The 20485-nt window shown below is 30.5% G+C and overlaps 2 protein-coding genes across 3 annotated transcripts; both read right to left on the reverse strand.

Annotated features, from left to right (window-relative positions):
- Positions 1-11640: 11640 nt before the first annotated feature.
- On the reverse strand, positions 11641-17440 carry LOC121123194 (uncharacterized). Of its 2 annotated transcripts, none has more exons than XM_040718327.2 (2): positions 17400-17440; positions 11641-12159 (listed from the first exon to the last, which is right to left on the reverse strand). In XM_040718327.2, the coding sequence occupies exons 1-2, from the start codon at positions 17403-17405 to the stop codon at positions 11695-11697; spliced, it is 471 nt and encodes a 156-aa protein (XP_040574261.1). In that variant the 5' UTR covers positions 17406-17440; the 3' UTR covers positions 11641-11694. The 2 variants fall into 2 exon arrangements, with proteins under 2 accessions (XP_040574261.1, XP_040574260.1); XM_040718326.2 differs by lacking the exon at positions 17400-17440 and adding an exon at positions 12226-12312.
- Positions 16612-17274, reverse strand: LOC139907582 (pro-resilin-like; the record flags this gene model as incomplete). Its single annotated transcript, XM_071894011.1, has 1 exon — positions 16612-17274. A coding segment is annotated over one exon (384 nt), but the record flags the coding sequence as incomplete, so codon positions are not given.
- Positions 17441-20485: the final 3045 nt, after the last annotated feature.

Here is a 20485-nt window from a genome sequence, read left to right on the forward strand (position 1 = left end):
ATATTAAGCATACACTCATTTTCCCCTTTTTTTTTTTTTTTGACCATCTAAGGGACTTTTTTCTTTTATTCCCTTAATAGAATAGTTGTGAAATGAAAGAGTGAATCGAATTAACATAATTGTGTTATTAATGTCTCAAGGAATAAAATTATTTAATATTATTCTGATGACCTAATATAAATATTTACCCCCCCCCCTCTCGAAAAAAAAACAAACATCTGAAGACATTTATTAAAGGATTATTTTAATGAAATATTGTATTTCATACTGGTAAAGTTGGAGTGTATAACAATTTACAAACTCATATCAACAGCAAATCTTTATTACACAACTATTTTATTGAAAAATGGCCTCGAGAAATGGAAAACTCCTTTAAATCTGGAACACTGGACAAACAATTACATATTTCTTACGGATTTTATGAAAACAATAGATTCCAGAAGGCTTTAGACAAAGATTTTATGGAGTTTAGATTTGGGAAAAAAGTCGCGGACTTTTCTTTTCGGACCGATAGAAAGAAAGAGAAAGGCCACTAAAGGAATGAATACTTTTGAGCAAAATTAAAGATGTATTATGATAACTAAAATGGTTGATGAATAAAGCCCATAGTTTCGCCAAAGAGTCGTCTTGTGTTTTACCTGTAGTCAATCAATTATTTTGACGAAGAATTTTGCTTTTTAATGGAGTCATCGATTTAACAAATCATTTTAATTTACCAGTTAAAGGTATAAACAGTTTAAAAGAATAAGATTATCCGAATGAGGAGGGCCTTTATGAATATTGCCGCTCTTTTACTTATTTTTATTTATTTTGAATGCAGTTATATTGGGAAGAAATATATATTTAAAAGAATTTCCTCTTTCATTTCATAACTATTCTGTTCTAATAAATCGCTCTTAGGTCAAGGTTTGAAAAATTTGAATCAAACTGGAATACTTCTGGACGTTTAAACAAACACTGAGCAACCGGAGGGATTTGGTTTTTAGAAGGGATGGCATTACACTTATTTTGCATTGTGCTGGGTAGTATGGTTGAGTGTTGTGTGAGCTCTTATTTATTCAAAACCGTCCAATCAAAGCACTACTAGTCTTATAAGTTGTTGAGATCGGTTTTTAAGAACGTTGGTCCTTAGCACTGGCAGTACTCAGCGGTATCCATAGGGGGAGGGCTGCAGGGCATTAGCAACCCTCCCCCCCCACCCAAAAAAAAAAAAAAATTAAGGAACTTTTACTCCTTATTAGATTTTTTTCTGTCACAATAAAAAAATTACATGAAAATAGGGGTTAACATTTTTTATAATAAACATTTCTTCTCTTATAATAAAAAGTCATTCAGTCAAATTATATAGCAAAGCAAAAAATTAAATATTTGACATTTGTTGTTCAAAAAATCAATCTTTTGTGAATTGCTATAGATTTTTGAATTTTTTAAGATAAGCTAAACGTTTTTGAGATTTTAATGAAAATTATGGATTTTTTTTTCCACATAAAATAATTTTTCTGCGAATATCTTTGGATTTTTAATTTTATTCCGAAAAATTCAATATTTCGAATTTAATTTTTTTTTCCCAAAAAAATTAATTGATTGTGGACAGCTGTTGATTTTCGAACTTTTTTTTCAAAATATTAAATTTTTTGTGACTACTAGATTTTTGAAATTTTTTTTCCAAAAAATTGAATATTTGCTATTTAACTTTTGAAATTGACTAGCCTGGACCGAGACTGAACTAGACGGGAATGCAGTTTTCAGTCCTAAATAAGAACCAACATAACACCATTATTATTCCAGCTCGCCATATTTCTGTTATGATTAAATATTTCATGCACACTAAAATATCTCAAAACTTGTTTTCTTCAAAAACATTTTTTTATTGTTTTAGTTTCATTTCTTCTTTAAACATTTCTTTTTTCTTCCCTACATACCTAAAAGTATGTTTTTTAAAAGTTAACTTGTTAAATAATATATAACTACAAGAGAATTAAAACAATACATAAGTATGGATTTGAATATGCATACCCCCCAGTAACAAAGTCTGTTGTAAACAATTTATCCGATTTTGTATACGAACATGTAATAAGCACGGTCGAAAAGAAAGAAAGATTTATTCAAAATGAAGTTAATAAGATGAAAGAATTTATATATTTTTTTTCATTTTATAACTATTTTTAATATATATTTACTCTTAATTAATCCTTTTTGAAATTACATTTCACTCAAACTATTTGCAAATAATCCTTTTGTAAATTAAATACTTAATATTTCAGTACAGCCTATAGTAAAAAACTTGTTATATGTTTCTTTCCATAAGTATCAAAATACTTATGTAAACGCAGCCAACTATGATGAACTACGTATGTTAACTGAAGGTATATTTATTAGTTTTTTTAACATGTTAGTAATATCCTGATTTACACAAAGGTCCGGCTTTTAAATATTCTAAAATAAAGAATAATTCACTTCTAATTACTTCTAATTATAAGAAGAACATAATTTCTTTAACTCACTAAACATAAAAAATGATTCTGATACCAAAATGGAAAGAAAATATGTTTGTTTACTTGCTTGATTTCACAAGGCATTTTTTGAAATTGAGTGTCTATTTGATGTACTGAAATAAGTAAAATAACTGTGGAGAGAAAGTACACTTTTCTACCACTGAATGACTTGCCTCAACAAATCCTAATGTTGCTTTTTTTCACTTCACGCCCAACAAAAGTAAAGTATATCTGTATATGTTTTATTTATTTATTATTTTACTTTTTTTTAAACTGTTAATAAATACTCAAAGCATCATGAAACAAGATATTAGTTATTTAACTTTAATTCCATCAACATGAAGGTATGTAAATAATGGAAATCAAATCCTCAAATGTGGATTATGAACTGACCATTTACTTTTCTACAGTCCTTGGTAGCCTTATCTGTTCTTTTGGCTGTTGCAATGCCTGCTCCTGCTGACCCTTATAGACCAGCTCCCTATCTCCCAACCCCTGTTCCTTATCACCCGGCTCCCGCAACATACAACGCAGCTTCTTCCTACAATGAAGAACTCGCAGTATACAATTATCAATATGCTGTTAGTAATGAATATGCTTGACTCAACTTTGGAGCTGATGAGGCCCGTGATGGATATTCCACTCTTGGAAAGTACTCTGTTGTCCTTCCCGACAGTTGCATCCAAACGGTGTCCTACAACGTTGCTGATGTTTACTCTGGCTATGTTGCTGATGTCACCTACTCTGAAGAGGGGCAAATACGAGCCATACCACCCTGCCACAGCTCCCTACATGCCTACTCCTTTATACCACACTGCCCCAGCTCCCTACAGGCCAGCTCCTACCTACCACCCTGCCCCCACCTACCACGCTTAAGCTTCATTCTGAAAATATTAATAAGTTTATTTATTTATTTTTTATGCTAAATAAATCTATATAAAACTAAATTCTTACGCTTCAATCATTAGTGAGTCACTAAATTTTTTTTCTATGTATTGTTAAGGTTACGTTGACAATCTTAACTATTTTCCACCATGATTAATCATTGGTTAATATTGATTTGTAGGAACATAAAAATGAAGTTACTATTTTTTATAGAAATCAAAACTATTCCATAATGTTCAAGGAAAATTTAATCATCATATTTTCTATTTTATCACAAATACAACCCCTACCTCCTTGACCTAGCTCCAAGCATGCCCATATCTACCACGTTTAAGCTCCATTCTGAAATTTCAATATTATTTTCGAATGTTTCATAATTTTATAAAAAACTAATTCAAAGGGAAAAATATATTTAGTATATGTCTTATAATTGTGTTAGAACAAATATTTGTTCGATGGATAAAAATATCTTCAACTCATTGGAGTAATATTTAATGAAATATGTACAATATAAATATTTTGTGTGTATAGATCCTTTACTATCAGCGAAGATAAAGTATTTACAATCTCAAATCAATAGATGAAATTTTTTCTTAAATTTTTTATTGGTTCTTACTTTTTTATAATACAAAATATATGACTTGACCTGGTGCAAAAACTGGATTATGTTTAGATTGATAATATCCTAATGTGTAAGGTGGTTGAAAAAAAAGTAACGTAAAAATGATTTTAAATTTATCATATTTGTGAGTATAATATAAAGAATTAGATAAATAAAGGACATTATACCTTTTTTAGGACAAACTAAAGAGACACATAAATACAAAGCAAAATGTTAAACCTTAGAATATTTAACATATAATTCTTTTTTTCTTTTATTTTTATGACAGGATTTTTTTTTATTGTGACGGAAAAAAAAATCTAATAAGGAGTAAAAGTTCCTTTATTTTTTTTTGGGGTGGGGGAGGGTTGCTAATGCCCTGCAGCCCTCCCCTATGGATACCGCTGAGTACTGCCAGTGCTAAGGACCAACGTTCTTAAAAACCGATCTCAACAACTTATAAGACTAGTAGTGCTTTGATTGGACGGTTTCGAATAAATAAGAGCTGACACAACACTCGACCATACTACCCAGCACAATGCAAAATAGGTGTAATGCCATTCCTTCTAAAAACCAAATCCCTCCGGTTGCTCAGTGCTTTTTGAAACGTCCAGAAGTATTCCAGTTTGATTCAAATTTTTCAAACCTTGACCTAATAGCGATTTATTAGAACAGAATAGTTATGAAATGAAAGTTGAAACATCTTTTAATATATATTTCTTCCCAATATAACTGCATTCAAAATAAATAAAAATAAGTAAAAGAGCGGCAATATTCATAAAGGCCCTCCTCATTCGGATAATCTTATTCTTTTAAACTGTTTATACCTTTAACTGGTAAATTAAAATGATTTGTTAAATCGATGACTCCATCAAAAAGCAAAGTTCTTCGTCAAAATAATTGATTGACTACAGGTAAAACACAAGACGACTCTTTGGCGAAACTATGGGCTTTATTCATCAACCATTTTAGTTATCATAATACATCTTTAATTTTGCTCAAAAGTATTCATTCCTTTAGTGGCCTTTCTCTTTCTTTCTATCGGTCCGAAAAGAAAAGTCCGCGACTTTTTTCCCAAATCTAAACTCCATAAAATCTTTGTCTAAAGCCTTTTGGAATCTATTGTTTTCATAAAATCCGTAAGAAATATGTAATTGTTTGTCCATTGTTCCACAGTTAAAGGAGTTTTCCTTTTCTCGAGGCCATTTTTCAATAAAATAGTTGTGTAATAAAGATTTGCTGTTGATATGAGTTTGTAAATTGTTATACACTCCAACTTTACCAGTATGAAATACAATATTGAATTAAAATAATCCTTTAATAAATGTCTTCAGATGTTGTTTTTTTTTCGAGGGGGGTAAATATTTATATTAGGTCATCAGAATAATATAAAATAATTTTATTCCTTGAGACATTAATAACAAAATTATGTTAATTCGATTCACTCTTTCATTTCACAACTATTCTATTAAGAGAATAAAAGAAAAAAGTCCATTAGATGGTCAAAAAAAAAAGAAAGGGGAAAATGAGTGTATGCTTAATATATAAAATATTTCTTGCCTTATCAAGGGTAACATTATTTTTAGACTCATCATCTTATATATTTTAAGAAGAAGATTTGTCATTCTTAGAAGTCGAAAATGAGTATTTACGTTATAGTATACCTAGATGTTCCATATTATATATATTTTTGAGAATTTCGTAGTAATAAAGTAATTTGAAAGAATTGTTTGATACTGATAACATGGCAAATATGATAATAAAAATTCTTTAAACATAGTTGAATAGCTTTGATTTGTATGTAAAATACAACTACATTTGTATATTACAACTAATGAATATTGACAAATGATTAATCATGGTGGAAAACAGTAAATATTCTCAACTTAGCCCTAACATTACATAGAAATAAATTTATAACGAGTCATTAGTGATTGAAGCGTAAAAAAAACGTTTTATATATGTAGATTTATTTAGCATAAGAAATAAATAAATAAACTTATAAATATTTTCAGATTGAAGCTTAAGCGTGGTAGACGGGGGCTGGCTTGTAGGGAGCTTTTAGACGGGGCAGGCTTTTGGAGTGGAGCAGGGTGGTATGGCTCGTATTTAGCCTCTCCGGAGTAGGTGACGTCAGCAACATAACCAGAGTAAGCATCAGCAAGGTTATAAGAAACGGGTTGGATACGACCGTCGGGAAGGTAAACAGAGTACTTTCTGTGGGTAGAGTATCCATCACGGGCCTCATCAGCTCCAAAGGGAAGTCCAGCATATTCATCACTGACAGCCTATTGGTATTGGTAGACTGAGGGATCTTCCTTGTAGGAAGGAGCTGGGTTGTAAGGAGCGGGTTTGTTGGCTGAAGCAGGGTGATAAGGGCTGGGTGGTATGGAGCAGGTGCTGGGTGGTCAGCAAAGGCAACAGTCAAAAGAGTAGATAAAGAAATAAAGGACTGTATAGAAGAAAAAAGATGGTCAACTTATTTTAAGGCTAAGGGTTTGATTTCCATTTATTACTTTTATTGAAATTGAGTAAGAAAACTAATGTCTGGATCCTGGATGCTTTGAGTATTTGCATGTATTCATTTTTTAATGTAAAAAAAAAAACAATGACGCAGACCGTGTTTTCGTAGGGCGTGGTGTGAAACAAGGCAACGTTTAAAAAAAACAAAAAAAAACGTATTTCCTTCGTTTGATTTTACTCTTAGGAAGTGCATCTCATATAATTATATTTGTCGACCTGTAGGCAGTTTTTTCCGACATTTAATGACTGTGGACTTGATTAAAACATTCAAATAAAAATTTAATAACACTTGCAAGAAAAGCGATTCACTTCATGATTAATATTTATTCTGTTTTCAATATTTTGTTATTGGACTTCATAGATAGTTCAAAGCAGCCATTCATCGATTTATTCATAATAAAGTAACTTGCCCTTTTTCAAATACTTCATTCTTAGCTTCAATGTTTAATCAATTATCTTATTGCCTGTATAATTTTACATCTAATTCAGAATAAGTACCCATGTAATAATGATACTGAAATCATATACAATTTACATCTAACTCACTCACTTATTAGCTATAGTTTTAACATCTAGATATACATAAACATCTTACATTTTCTTAATATTGATTTGTAAAGGTTGAAATATTCAAAATAATATTTTGTAAACCCATTGAAATGATCGTTGGTATATTTTTATGCACCTTATCTTTAATTCAAAACCATGTCTACTTATTTATCATAGTTTACTATAGGTATAAAGAAATGCTTACCTACATTAATAATATATGTAAAAACTCTTAACCACATAGAAACAAGAGATTGAACACACTAATTTAAAATTATATTTATTCATATATATTTCTTTCCAAGAAATCCCTTTTTACATTATGCAAATACAATCAATAATGCATAATATTTATTGATAAATACCTAATAATGAAGAAGAACCGAAGAAACATATTTTAGTGAATCAAATTTGGAATTTTATATGAATTCGATAACTATATTTGACATAAGAGATAGAGAAAGTAAGTTTGATATCCTTAATATAATGTATTCAATTCATACAAATTATGTATTGTGCAACTTGCACAATACATCATTTGTATTCTTCGGAATATGTAACCAATTGACATAATATTTACATATAAACGACGCTTTATACTGTAAAACGTCTAAGAGTATCAATATTAATCACTTGTCATGAATAGCAACATTGATTATATGTCAAGAGTAGCGAGAAACATTGTGAATACTAAAATGATCTTTGCATTTTGTCAGCTCGTGGAGACGACGAATGAATTAATTGACATAAACAGTAAGATACCTTAGAAGTCCTTTAGTGGATTAATTCTCAAACTTTTTTGAGTTCGACACTTAAAACATGAAGCCGTAGAATGTACAGCCCTTACACCTCTACTTGAGAGATGAATATTAATTGAAGGCCATATATCTACCCTATAAAGCTCAACACTTTTAATTAGGGAAAAGGTCTTTTCAAATAAATAAGTTGAGCAAAATGGTATAAGTAAATATAAAGCTGTTTGAGCCAAACGTGATTACTCATTAATCACAGAAAGCCAGAATTCGTCAAGTAATATTGAATCAAATTCGGTTTTTAGTATTGGGTCACAAAAAAGTTCAATAAGCGCATATTCCATATAAGACTACCGATGATTAGCTGTGGTGGTAAAAGGTGCGTATCCAGTTATGTTTCGGTGAGGCATTATCTTCTGGGAAATACTTTTTAAAATGATCCAGATGAAACTTATAAAAAACATATAGATTCATCATTATGTAAGTTTTGATGTTACTCAAAATAATGTCAATTTCAATTATTTTCTTCTTTTTGGAAATCATGGTGTAAACCCTCCGTTGTGTCCTGCGACACTACAGGTGCCGTGACCCTCATTTTGGGAACTATTGCTGTAATCAACATCTTTTTACGGTTAATTAAGTATCTGAATCTGTATGAAAGGGTGAATCTTACTACAAATTAATGGATAAAATATCATTTTTTACTAGAAATGGGTTAATGAAAACCTCTTACATTATTTAATTTATCTTTTTTTTTCTTCATGTGAAAGTAAATCATGCCTACGGTACAACGACATTGACGGTGTGTATGGTACGGTACATAATCCAAATTTATTTTCTAATTGGTGGTTTTAATAAATAAAGTGTATAATTATGTTGTTTTCTTAATATTTAATCATATATATTGTTCTGTATTCTTCATCCATAATAAAAACTTTTAAAATATCAGTTACTTACAAAGAGAACCACAAAGTTATTCAAGATTATTCAAAGAATTAAAAAGCCAAGACAAACCAAATTTCTTTTTTTTATATTCACAAGGAAATAACGAATTTTTATTAATCAGAGCAATAAAAACTCAAGAGCTAAATTGAAATAAGTTTGATGTTATAAAATATTTTGTCACTCACTTTTTTGGCAATATTTATTTTCGACGGCAGACGCACGTTTCTCATTACTCCAACGTAGGAAAGCGTCTGACTGTACTTCCAAAAAAAACCTTGCCTCTAGATTGAAATCACGTTACTACTTTTACAGCCTGATCGCCACACATAGAAAGGAATTTATGTCGTAGCACCCTGTAAATATATGCAAATATTCAGCGACCTTTCTTTTCTAGTTTATGATGGTTAATATTTCCAAGTTGAAAAGTATAAACTTTTATGTTAAAGAGATGGAACACTAAATATAAATATTTGCTGCTCAAATTAGTTTATTTCAAAAGTTTAAAATGATTTATATGAACAAATTGTTAGTATTTTTATATATAGTATAAAAATTAATCGATCTAACACACTTTTATTCTCCATCATGATACTTAACAGCAATTAAAATAGACTAAACTTTATGAAGTTTTGAACTCCAGATTGGAAATGTGGTATTAGTTGTTTTTGATCAGATTCAGATTTTTCAGACAAAGGTCATTACGTTTTTGGTGGGATAAGCTATTTTTGATTCAAAGCTATTTAAGCCTTTGTTATTGAAGATGGAGATAAATGGTAAAAAATGTCAAATATTTATCAACCTATTTCTATTATGTTGTTTTCATTGAGTTATCTTTGTTTCAATAAGAAAATTAACGTCCTAGTTTCAAAAACTCATAGCTCCAAGGAGAATGAATAAAAAAACAGTAAAAATACTTTATCTGACGGGTGAAAATTTCGATTGAAGATTCTCCTTCAAGCACCATCTATATTTTTATAAAATTTGGGATAAAGTCATCACAAGAGTTCAATGCTATAGCTTTTTTTTTCGGAGAATTGAAACAAGAAAAGTCCCTTAATGTATTCAAGAGCTAAAAGTGAGAGGATCATAGTGGTATAATCCAGAAAACATGAAAGTTCAAAGTAAATCTATCTTTTGAATGGAATCAAGGATCTTTGTGTGTTAAAAAGAATCCCTAACAACAAACCTACTCCCCTATCTAAAACTAACATTCGCATGACTAAATTTTAAAAAAGCGAGATTTTTATTAATCATGAAAAGACAGATCAAAATCAATTTATGATTTGTTGAAATACTATATTTAGCATTATTTTTTTTATCCAATAGGTCGTCCTTTACAGGCAATAATATCTTCCAGACACCGGTGAACCGACTGGCAGCTCTTGACGTGAAGGCCATGCCCATGACGTACCACGCTGTGTTGATGGCAGCTTGGAGATCATCCAAATTTGGAGGATATGTGACTCGAATATTTTTCTTAAAGAATTAAAACACAAAAATTATTACGTAAGTTCAAGAGGAGCAGAATAAATATGATATTTTTAATATTAACATTAACAACATTAGTTTGTGTTGTCAACACAATAAAGTTTGTTATTATTATAGTTCACCCGTTATAATTCAATTTATCATGAAAACCTTTAATGAATTTAAGAACCAAAATGTAATATTTTGTATTCATGAGGTTGAGTGTGATAAACAAAATAACTATTCATACTACATGAGTGGCAACTTGTATACTTTAATTGAAAAAGAAAAAGGAAATAAGAAAACTAAAGGACCAACTTAAAAGTGAACACATTAATCAAATGCACTAAATCTTGATTAAAAGTAGACAAATTTACGAAATATTTCAAAAAAATACATTTTTAGAAAAACACAAAATTGCATTTATTTTGAAAATGTTAAGGCATACAAAAAGTTAGTTAACAAATTTAAAGCAATTTTATACAATTTGGGCTATACAGAACCCCAAAGGAAAAGTGATTTTCATAATAGAAATGGTATTTTTATTTTTTGTTTAAAGAATAATAATTAGTAAATAATGTTATTTTAATTCCCTAAGGCATTCATTACACGATTTCCATAATTCAATTTCGTATTTCATTTAATTACTTTTCTAATAATAGAAAAAAAAATCGACTGTCGTAAAATAAGAAGCTATTTGCTATGCAGTGAGAGTTCCTTGTATAATCCATGAATTACTAAACATCTGCTTAAACTATTCACTTTTAAAATCAAACAACCATTTTATTATAACCCTTACGATTCTTATCAAATGAATTATTTTATTTCATTGTTTAGGTGTAACATGAATTACTTTATTTGTAAATGTAAAGCTATCTATAGAAGAAAGCAGGTTCATCAATAAAAGAGACATATGATGAACAAGAAAGGAACTGACGGTATAATATAACTATGCAGGGGCGTCTCCAGCATTATATTTAGGGGGGGGGCTTTGTAATTGGAAAACATTTTGAGAAAAAATGAATATTGAATTTTCTAGTAACAAGCAAAAAATCCTTAATTTGGGGGGATTTGCTAGAGCCATCTAGCCCACCAACAGCGGATGCCCCTGTTATGTCATGGATACTCCTCAAGAAATGCTTTCTTTTGACGAGATTTAAACAGAGCTTCTTATCTTCCATATTCACAAATAATGAAGATATGGGAATAGAAGTTAGATATAAAAAAAAAAATATGATACATTCTAATTAAAAAATTATTTCCACAACTCCACATACAACAAGTTTTAATTGATAAATTGTATCTATGCCTGCAATCAACAGCTGGTTCAATTTGATTTCCAACCCTTCACTCTAGTAGTCCTTTTTGATTGACTAAGATATATTAATTGGTACTGATCAAATAACTAATCAAGCTGTCTATATAGTTAGATTTTATAACTTTATTCAAATAAATAAGGCAATATCATATAAATTTTTTAAGAGTGATAGACAGGAGCTGGCTTGTAGACAGGGGCAGGCTTGTAAGGAGCTGGAGCAGCATGGTAGACGGGAGCGGGCTTGTAAGGAGCTGGAGCAGGGTGATATGGCTCGTATTTAGCCTCTCCGGAGTAGGTAACGTCAGCAACATAGCCAGAGTAAGCATCAGCAACGTTGTAGGATACAGTTTGGATGCGACCGTCGGGAAGGGCAACAGAGTACTTTCCGTTGGTGGAGTATCCATCACGGGCCTCATCAGCTCCAAAGTTGAGTCCAGCATATTCATCACTGACAGCGTATTGGTATTGGTAGGCTGCGGGTTCTTCCTTGTAGGTAGGAGCTGCGTGGTATGGTGCCGGTGCTGGGTGGTATGGAGCAGGGGCTGGGTGGTATGGAGCTGGTCTGTAGGGGTCAGCAGGAGCAGACATGGTAACAGCCAAAAGAGCAGATACGACGACAAAAGACTGTAAAAAAGGAGAAGGTTAATTCACGATCCACATTTGAGGATTTGATTTGCATTCGTTACTTACCTTCATGCTGATTGAATTGTAGTTATAAAACTAATGTCTTTATTCTTGATACTATGAGTATTTATACGCATTCAAAAAAGAAGAAGAACTCCATTCACGCAGACCCTGTCTAAATATTTATTATTATTGTTGGGCGTGGATTGCAATAGAGCATCACTAAGGTCTTTTCGTCGACAGTACATATGTAGAAGATAAAATCATTAGGATATTTTCATTCACATTCTTCGATGTAACAAATTTTAAAAAACACAATATTTGATAAAGTAATCAGAGTGTTTGTAAATTCATTTAATAATTTTACGTGGAATTATCCTAACATTCAATAAGTATTGAGCTTTGAGTTAATGCTAAATATTTTTAAGAGAAGATTGATTGTAAAGTTAATTAGTTTGCAGAACAAAATGGATCCAAAGTAGAATTTGAGCTTCATCATCCAAGTTAGAAAACTATTTGTTTTGAAAATATGAATGTATCTAACAATGATTTAACATTATATATATTCCAGAAGTGGTTCTTAAAATTCAAATATGTAATACTATATCAGGTATGGACAATTATTTTTTCGTTGAGGGCACCTAAAAAACATTTTTGAGGACCGGTTCAAGTACAACCAATGTACTGTATACACACATATAACATTTTTTTGACAAGATTATAAAATTCGTCTATATTATAATGGGCATGAACGTTGTTTGCTTATTATTAGTTTGTAAACAAAGCAACAGAAAATGGTGCGGTCTTGAGGGAAAATAATACAACTTCCCGAATGATAAAATTCATGGCATTACCTCACATGACACATATAAAAATAACATGTTGTATTTTATTGTCAGCTGGCGAATTTTGGGATTATTTTTTCCTCATCAGTGTCATGAACGTTGATTGATTGAATAGGAACTGGTCTTAGCTGTGAACAATTTTCAGCATTTATTAAAATATCATTCCGAAAGAATTTGCTAACTACCAACTGATTTTGGGCCTTCTTCGCAGCATGCGTCATTTTTTATAAGGACTAGTTTAAATAAAAAAATTGATTCATTAGTCCATGATGAGACGTCAACAGTAAGTTTTTCCGTCCAATCAAAATCTACGAGGTCCGAGGTAATGTGGTTCTTATTGTCAACTTAAAAAATCCATGATTTTTTTTGCATTCCATCACTTTCTGCATGGGTTGTAATAATGAATATATATTTCGTTATGCTAAATATGTAACATTTGAGCGTCGTTCAACCATCTCCCTTGACGCATAATCTTTTGAGTAAAATTGTAAATTTCTCAAAATTTGCATACATTTATATTTTAAAACAAATAAAACGATAAATAAATGACAATTATTGTCGATAAAGTGTTTTTTAATACAATAAATCTGCTTTTATAAAGCAAAGTTTATACTTCTGTCTGTCTGAATATATGAAAACAAGTCACAGATTTCACTGTATCAAGTCTCCTTGTTGAAAATCATATAAATATTTTGGTATCAGAAATAATACTGTGGTCGTATAATAAAATATTGCTGACATGTGCATGTATAAAAAGAGCACATTTTCTGTTTGTTTTTTGTGTTTGGTGTTTTATGTAATTTATAATTCATTGAATTTTTTAGCAAATGTTAAGATTTGAATTAAATATAGAGGTTGCTATGTTAAAATGATTTTTTTTCATTTTGTTAGTGAATTTTCTAATGACTAAAGTATTAATCGAGCCAAGTATATCTTTTTTGTCCAAACTCATATTATTATTTCTTACATACTTCAGGACAGAACACATATGAATAATTGATATAAGAATAAGAAGTTACATGTGAGTGTGCTAATGAAAAACGGAGCGTAAATCTTATAATTTATTGGGTAGTTTATTTTCTATATTATTAAAGCAAAATTTATCTTATAGCCGACGCCTAATTACTCTTGGCAATGTGGATACTACCCCTGGTACTATCTAATTAATATTAAAGCTACAAAAACTACCCAAAGATATATTTATGATAACAGCCAAAGTTTTGTAACTTTATTTTATTAGATAAAATTGTAGATATCAAATACTGCTAGTCTACCTAGTCTATACCCTAGTCTATAGTGTATTTTCCCATCGTTTAAGGAACTCTCCAATTCCAGCATTCAGAGAGAAAAACATTTTTTAGAAGAGATCAAAATACGAACAACATTTTGTTTTGATTTATTTGGGAGTTAGTTTGCCTTAGACACGTTAAAATTTAGCATATCATATTTATAATCTATTTATAGATTATACTACCCTGGGGCAATTACATAGGTCGTTGGGAAATGGTTGCATCAGTTAAACTATCTCGATTGAGTTAGGAGTTAAGGAAAATAAAATGAAAAATATTTTGGAAAAACAAAAAGAGGCTTTTGAAAATGTTGAATGATTAATTTTCAATGCATTACTGCAGACCAAGATTTAATAAAGCTGTATTATATCTCTTAATTAATTTTATAGATTGAATAAATTCAGTACCTACAAAGCTTTTGATGGTTCGGCCAACACTAACAAACAAATTTCTGTGAATTTTTAATATAGCATATAAAAGAATACATAATAAACTGGAATTGTCACATGGTAGAGGGTAAACCCCATCCTAAAATCAAATTGAAAGATGTATCTTAATTTATTCCAAAGCTATGTTCGATTAAGCATCTTTTACGTTTTGCGCTTTCTTGCCCTTGACCTTTAGAAATGTTATCGCCTCGTATTGTGACCATATATAATTTTTGTACTAAGTTTAGTCAAAATCGATCTGTAACTTTTGCCGTAATCTTCGTTGCCGGAGTTAACAGCACCGTAGAACTTGCAACTCTTGTTACCACTAATCTATATTGCTGAAAGTTACAATTTCTAACATTTCTCATCAACTGCATGATTACAAAATCAGTTTTTATCCAATATCTCGAAGAAAAGTTGAAAAAGTTTTTATTACTTTTTTTGCAACAATGTGTGTTATATTACATGATTGTGATGTAACTTTGTTGGTAAATATTTTTGATGTTGTAGAACATGAGCCAGCTGCAACCATTCTTTATTTCAATTGCCTACTTTATCGAAGCTGAACTACGTGAGAACTGTTGAAACTATATATTTAAACAGTTTGACTGGTATATTGCATCTTAAAACATTTTAACTTCAAAATATTTATGTTACCCTATACATATGAAACCTTTAGAATTACATTTCCTTTCTTAATTTATTTAAAACCTTACACATACCGATGAAAGTCAAAGGAGAGTCCGTACTTGGACTGCAGGATGACCAATGTCCAGGTATGTGCAACATATTAAAATTAATAAAATATACGTAGTGAAACACTTAAATTAGCTTGTGCCAATTTTTTTCACTTCATAGATAATGCAACTTTTTCCTAATGACGTGTCCTATTTCTCTTCGCAGAAATAAATCTGCTTATTGTTGTGTCAGTCCTGATATGTTACTGGAGACTACAGTCCTGTCGATTTCTGTCTCGTTTCGGTCTAGTTTAGTTCTGCATATCAATCCTAAAATCTAAAAAGTTCGTTATATGATGATGTAAATCAATTTTGTTTTAATCAGCTTTAGTACTGATATTCTGAAGGACCGACAGGATTAAGGACCGATCCTATGAACTAATAGGACCATTCCTAAGACTGGACTTGAGCAACAAAATAAGGATTTACAAAACAATTACTCTGTTAATTTAATTAAAGGGCGGGAGGATTTATGTATTTTTGAAGGTTGTATTGATAGTTTATGGGGTAATTCTTGGGGTCCTCAACGACCCTAGTGGACAAACAAGTTGTCTAGTAGCCATTTCAAAATATAATGATTATGTGATCTTTGCTTCCCCACTTGAAAATATAGTTTCGGTATCGAATTAATAAAAATGATTGCATAAATAACAAAAATATTATTGTTTTTAAATTATATAATCAATACATTCTCAAATAAGAATAATTCCAAAAAACAAAATTGCTCAGTTCAACTCTAGATTTTTTTTATTCATGCTTAGACACACTACATTTGGAAGTAATGCAGGATAACCCACTCGAAAATCAAAAACTACATAATCTATATCAATAAATCGTTTGCATACAAAGTACAAATTTATTTGTGAATTATTGCTCCAAATTCCTAACTCTGTTGTATATTTATTCATGTATACTAAAATCTTAATTAGCATTCTAAATTGTTCTATTTTTTTTTTTTTTTTTTTTTGCAGCAATGGAATTTAACATAATGTTAAAGAAGTCATTTTCCTTAATTTGTTAAAAATATATTTTTAAATAAAATTTTAATGCTGTTGATCTTCAAATTCATACATAAAATCCATTTCATATCTCCAGCCTTATTTTTTCATTATCAAAAAATAAAAATCAATCAGTAATAAAAAGGATAAAATAAGTTTCTGCGTCTTGTTTATGTTTGTAAATGCATTATCTTTGCTGATAACAGTTAAATATTACCAAATAGGCACTGCACAAAAATGGGGACCCAAGGGGTTATAAACTTTCTCCATTTCGAGAATTTAAAAATCATATAGCAGCCAAAAAATATATTGGACCAAAAACCCAAAAAAAATATTTAGTTTTTTTCTATATTAGATTTTATAAATTTATTTAGCATAAATAAATAAATTATTTATCATAGGAAAATAGTAATACAATGCCGGAAAGATGCTTAAGCGTGGTAGACGGGAGCAGGCTTGTAGACAGGGGCAGGTTTGTAGGGAGCTGGAGCAGCATGGTAGACGGGAGCGGGCTTGTAAGGAGATGGTGCAGGGTGGTATGGTTCGTATTTTGCCTCTCCTGAGTAGGTGACGTCAGCAACATAGCCAGAGTAAGCATCAGCAACGTTGTAGGATACAGTTTGGATACGACCGTCGGGAAGGGCAACAGAGTACTTTCCTTGGGTGGAGTATCCATCACGGGCCTCATCAGCTCCAAAGTTGAGTCCAGCATATTCATCTCTGACAGCATATTGGTATTGGTAGACTGCGGGGTCTTCCTTATAGGTAGGAGCAGGATGATATGGAGCAGGAGCTGGGTGGTATGGAGCTGGTCTGTAGGATCAGCAGGAGCAGACATGGTAACAGCCAAAAGAACAGATACGACGACAACAGACTGTAAAAAATTAGAAGGTTAATTGATGATTTACATTTGAGGACTTAATTTTCAATTGTAACTTACCTTCATTTTGGTTTAATTGGAGTAATAAAACTGATGTCTTGTTTCTTGATGCTTTTAGTATTTATACGCATTTTTTAAATAAAAAAACTACTTACGCAGCCTATATTTTTGTAGGGCGTTGAGTTAAACAGAACAGCACTAGGATTTGTTAACGCAAGTTATTAAGGGGAAGAAAAATGTACTTCCTCTCCACACTTATTCTACTTTTTTAGTATATTAAATTGATATCTAATTTTAAAAAAATTTTATAGCAAAATCAAGCTAACAAACATTTTTTTTTTTCATTTTTTTATGGTAATTGACATAATATTTTACTCTTATTGAGAGGCAAATTCCGAAAGGAATCAATCTTTGCTCATTTGTAAAGCAATATTTTAGCGTAAAAGTGTAATATATGAAGATGAAATATCCTTAAATGAATTATTTTATGCAAGTTTTCTTCCTGCTTGTAGTTAAAATGCGCATATTATATATATTTAACGGTTTTCTAGAAAAATGTTTTAATTCAAAAATTAGCTCTACTTTAATTGATTTTCAAATTTTAAATATAATTAGGAAATTCAATAGAAAAGTAGATTTTACAAGAGTGGTTAACATGATAACTTATGTTGTTGGAAGATTTGAAGCTCATCTTCAGCGACTTGGAACTTGAACTGGACGTAAGACCATACAAAAGTTGCAATTCATTAAACAAATTATTTATATATTTAAAATTAAATGAAATATAATTTTAGTACTGGAATTTTGAAAATAGGTATGTTTGGATATTACTGTAAAGGTGATTTATATATAATTTTAGACTTTTTTTAAATTACATCATAAATAGTTTTGGATATAGTTTACTACAATTTAGACCCAAATTCCAAATCTGTCTTTATATTTCTTCTAGCACGTACAGTTTTTAAGATGGAGCTAGTTTTGTTTTTTATAAGGCTTCTTATTTATTTGTAGTAAATCATTAATTTTGATTAAGTCTCCTTATTTCTAAATGATATTTTATAATAAAAAATGGATCTATGAGTCTCAAAATTTGTAGACAGATCCCCTTGTTATTTTCTAAAGTATAGAATAATAATTAAAATACTATCCTTCTGCAAAACCATAATAAAATGATATCCGTTCCCATTGCTCATTCTGTCCATTTAAAAGAGACATATGACAATAAAGAAATACTTCTAACACAATTAAATATAACAGATATCAATGGAAAATCAGTGGATATCTCTTATCGATATGCTTTCAGAATTTACCAAATTTTTGTTGTTTCCTATGTCTGTGTGACAGTCTTGTAATTATGGTAAATTAATCCAGAAGTTACTTACATCTTAGATCGACATGTGTCCTAGGAACAAGCAGTATACAGTCTGTCCCTTTAGTTGATCTAAAAAAACATCTTCCACCTCTCCTCATTAAACTTGGTTTAACAAATAATTTTGTAAAAACTACGGGTAAAGTATATTCTGAAAGGTTCCAATACTTTTCAATCAAAGTTTCAAAGGTTAGTGCAGCAAAGTTGAAACAGGGAATTTTTGTTGGATCACAAATAAGGGAGGTTTTGAATGAGAATGAATTTCAAAAAGCCTTACGTCTACAGGAATTGAAGGTTTGGTTGGCTTTCAAATGGATATGTGGAAATTTCTTGGGAAAAAGAAGTCACCAGCGCATAAAGATGGAGTCTAGAACTTGCCTGATGCTTACAATGTGCTTGAGTACGAAATGTAGTTGAAAATACATTTCCTGCATTCCTACTTCTATTTCTTCCGCGAAAACATTGTTGCAGTAAGGAAAAACAAAGAGAGCGATTTCACCTAGATATTCGCACAAGGAAGAATGGCTACCAAAGATTTTGGAATGAAAGCATGATGGCAGTACATTTTTAGATGCTTTATTGTGACAATCCACCCAAAATATACAAAAGGAAAACTCATTCACAAGGCTTCTAATAAATCACATTTATGTATATTGTTGTTTTGTTTTAGACAATTTTCTTAAAGTTTGATCTATGACCTATAAAAAAATGTATAAAAATTTCAAACCACTGTATTTTGAAAAATCTGCTAGCTACAAGAAAAAAAAAATCAGCGTATAAAATACGTTTTATAAAATGTTATGAAGTTCGTGATGAAAAAAGCAAGTTTAATTTTGTTGGCCCGTGTTATTTTTTATACAATAACCTTTTTCCTTAATAAGTTTTTGAACATATTCAATCCCAAATAACTCGTTTTATGGGCGTGACAAAATTTTTATAAAATAACAATCGAAAAAAAAGCTTATATTTGATTAAAATTCAGATCTTCACTCACAAAGACCATCCAAAGCAACATTGACAGGCTCAAGCCTCTATGTCACTACTAGGCACTATTTATTAATGGTTTTCTAGTTGAAATTATCCCATTCAGCCGATTATATGGAATTCAACAAATCATCCCAACGATAATGTCTTCGTTGTTCATCTTCTTAAACATCTGGATGCTCTAGTTCACGGCGATCTTAGATACTTCAAAGACTTTTACAATTTCAATAATTTTATGTTGGTTTTTTTTTCTGAGGGACAGAGATCGATATTGACTATTTCAATTTTGTGAATTTGCCATTCACTTTAGAGACCATAACCCAAATCTGATGCATCAATCGTCTGAGAGCAACATTAAAGCGCATAAAGCTCAAAAACAATAGTAATTTTTTTTATGGCTTTTTATGAAACATATGTCACGGTTTATTAAATGTTCTCTATCTGTAAATCCACCAATTTTCAAAATAAAAATATTAATTTTGGTTCAATTCTATTTTGCCAGGTCATCTAGGTTATCAGAGATCCTCTCTGCTTCAAGTTTTTCCAAAATATTATCATTTACAATTAAGTGTATTAAATAACTACCTAATTGAAAAATTAGTCAAATAAATAATATATTAATATTACTTAATGCATCTATGATAAATATTGGAGACTCAAACACACTGAATTTATGAAATGTGTTAACTTTTCACTATTTGAGCCACAATATTGGAATATTTTGGGTATTTAATAATGTCATAATATTTTGATAAATCTCTTTGATCACGGTCACATGGAAGATTGTGCTAAT

Source organism: Lepeophtheirus salmonis, unplaced genomic scaffold (assembly GCF_016086655.4).
Source record: "Lepeophtheirus salmonis unplaced genomic scaffold, UVic_Lsal_1.4 unplaced_contig_942_pilon, whole genome shotgun sequence".
Classification (NCBI taxonomy): domain Eukaryota; kingdom Metazoa; phylum Arthropoda; class Copepoda; order Siphonostomatoida; family Caligidae; genus Lepeophtheirus; species Lepeophtheirus salmonis.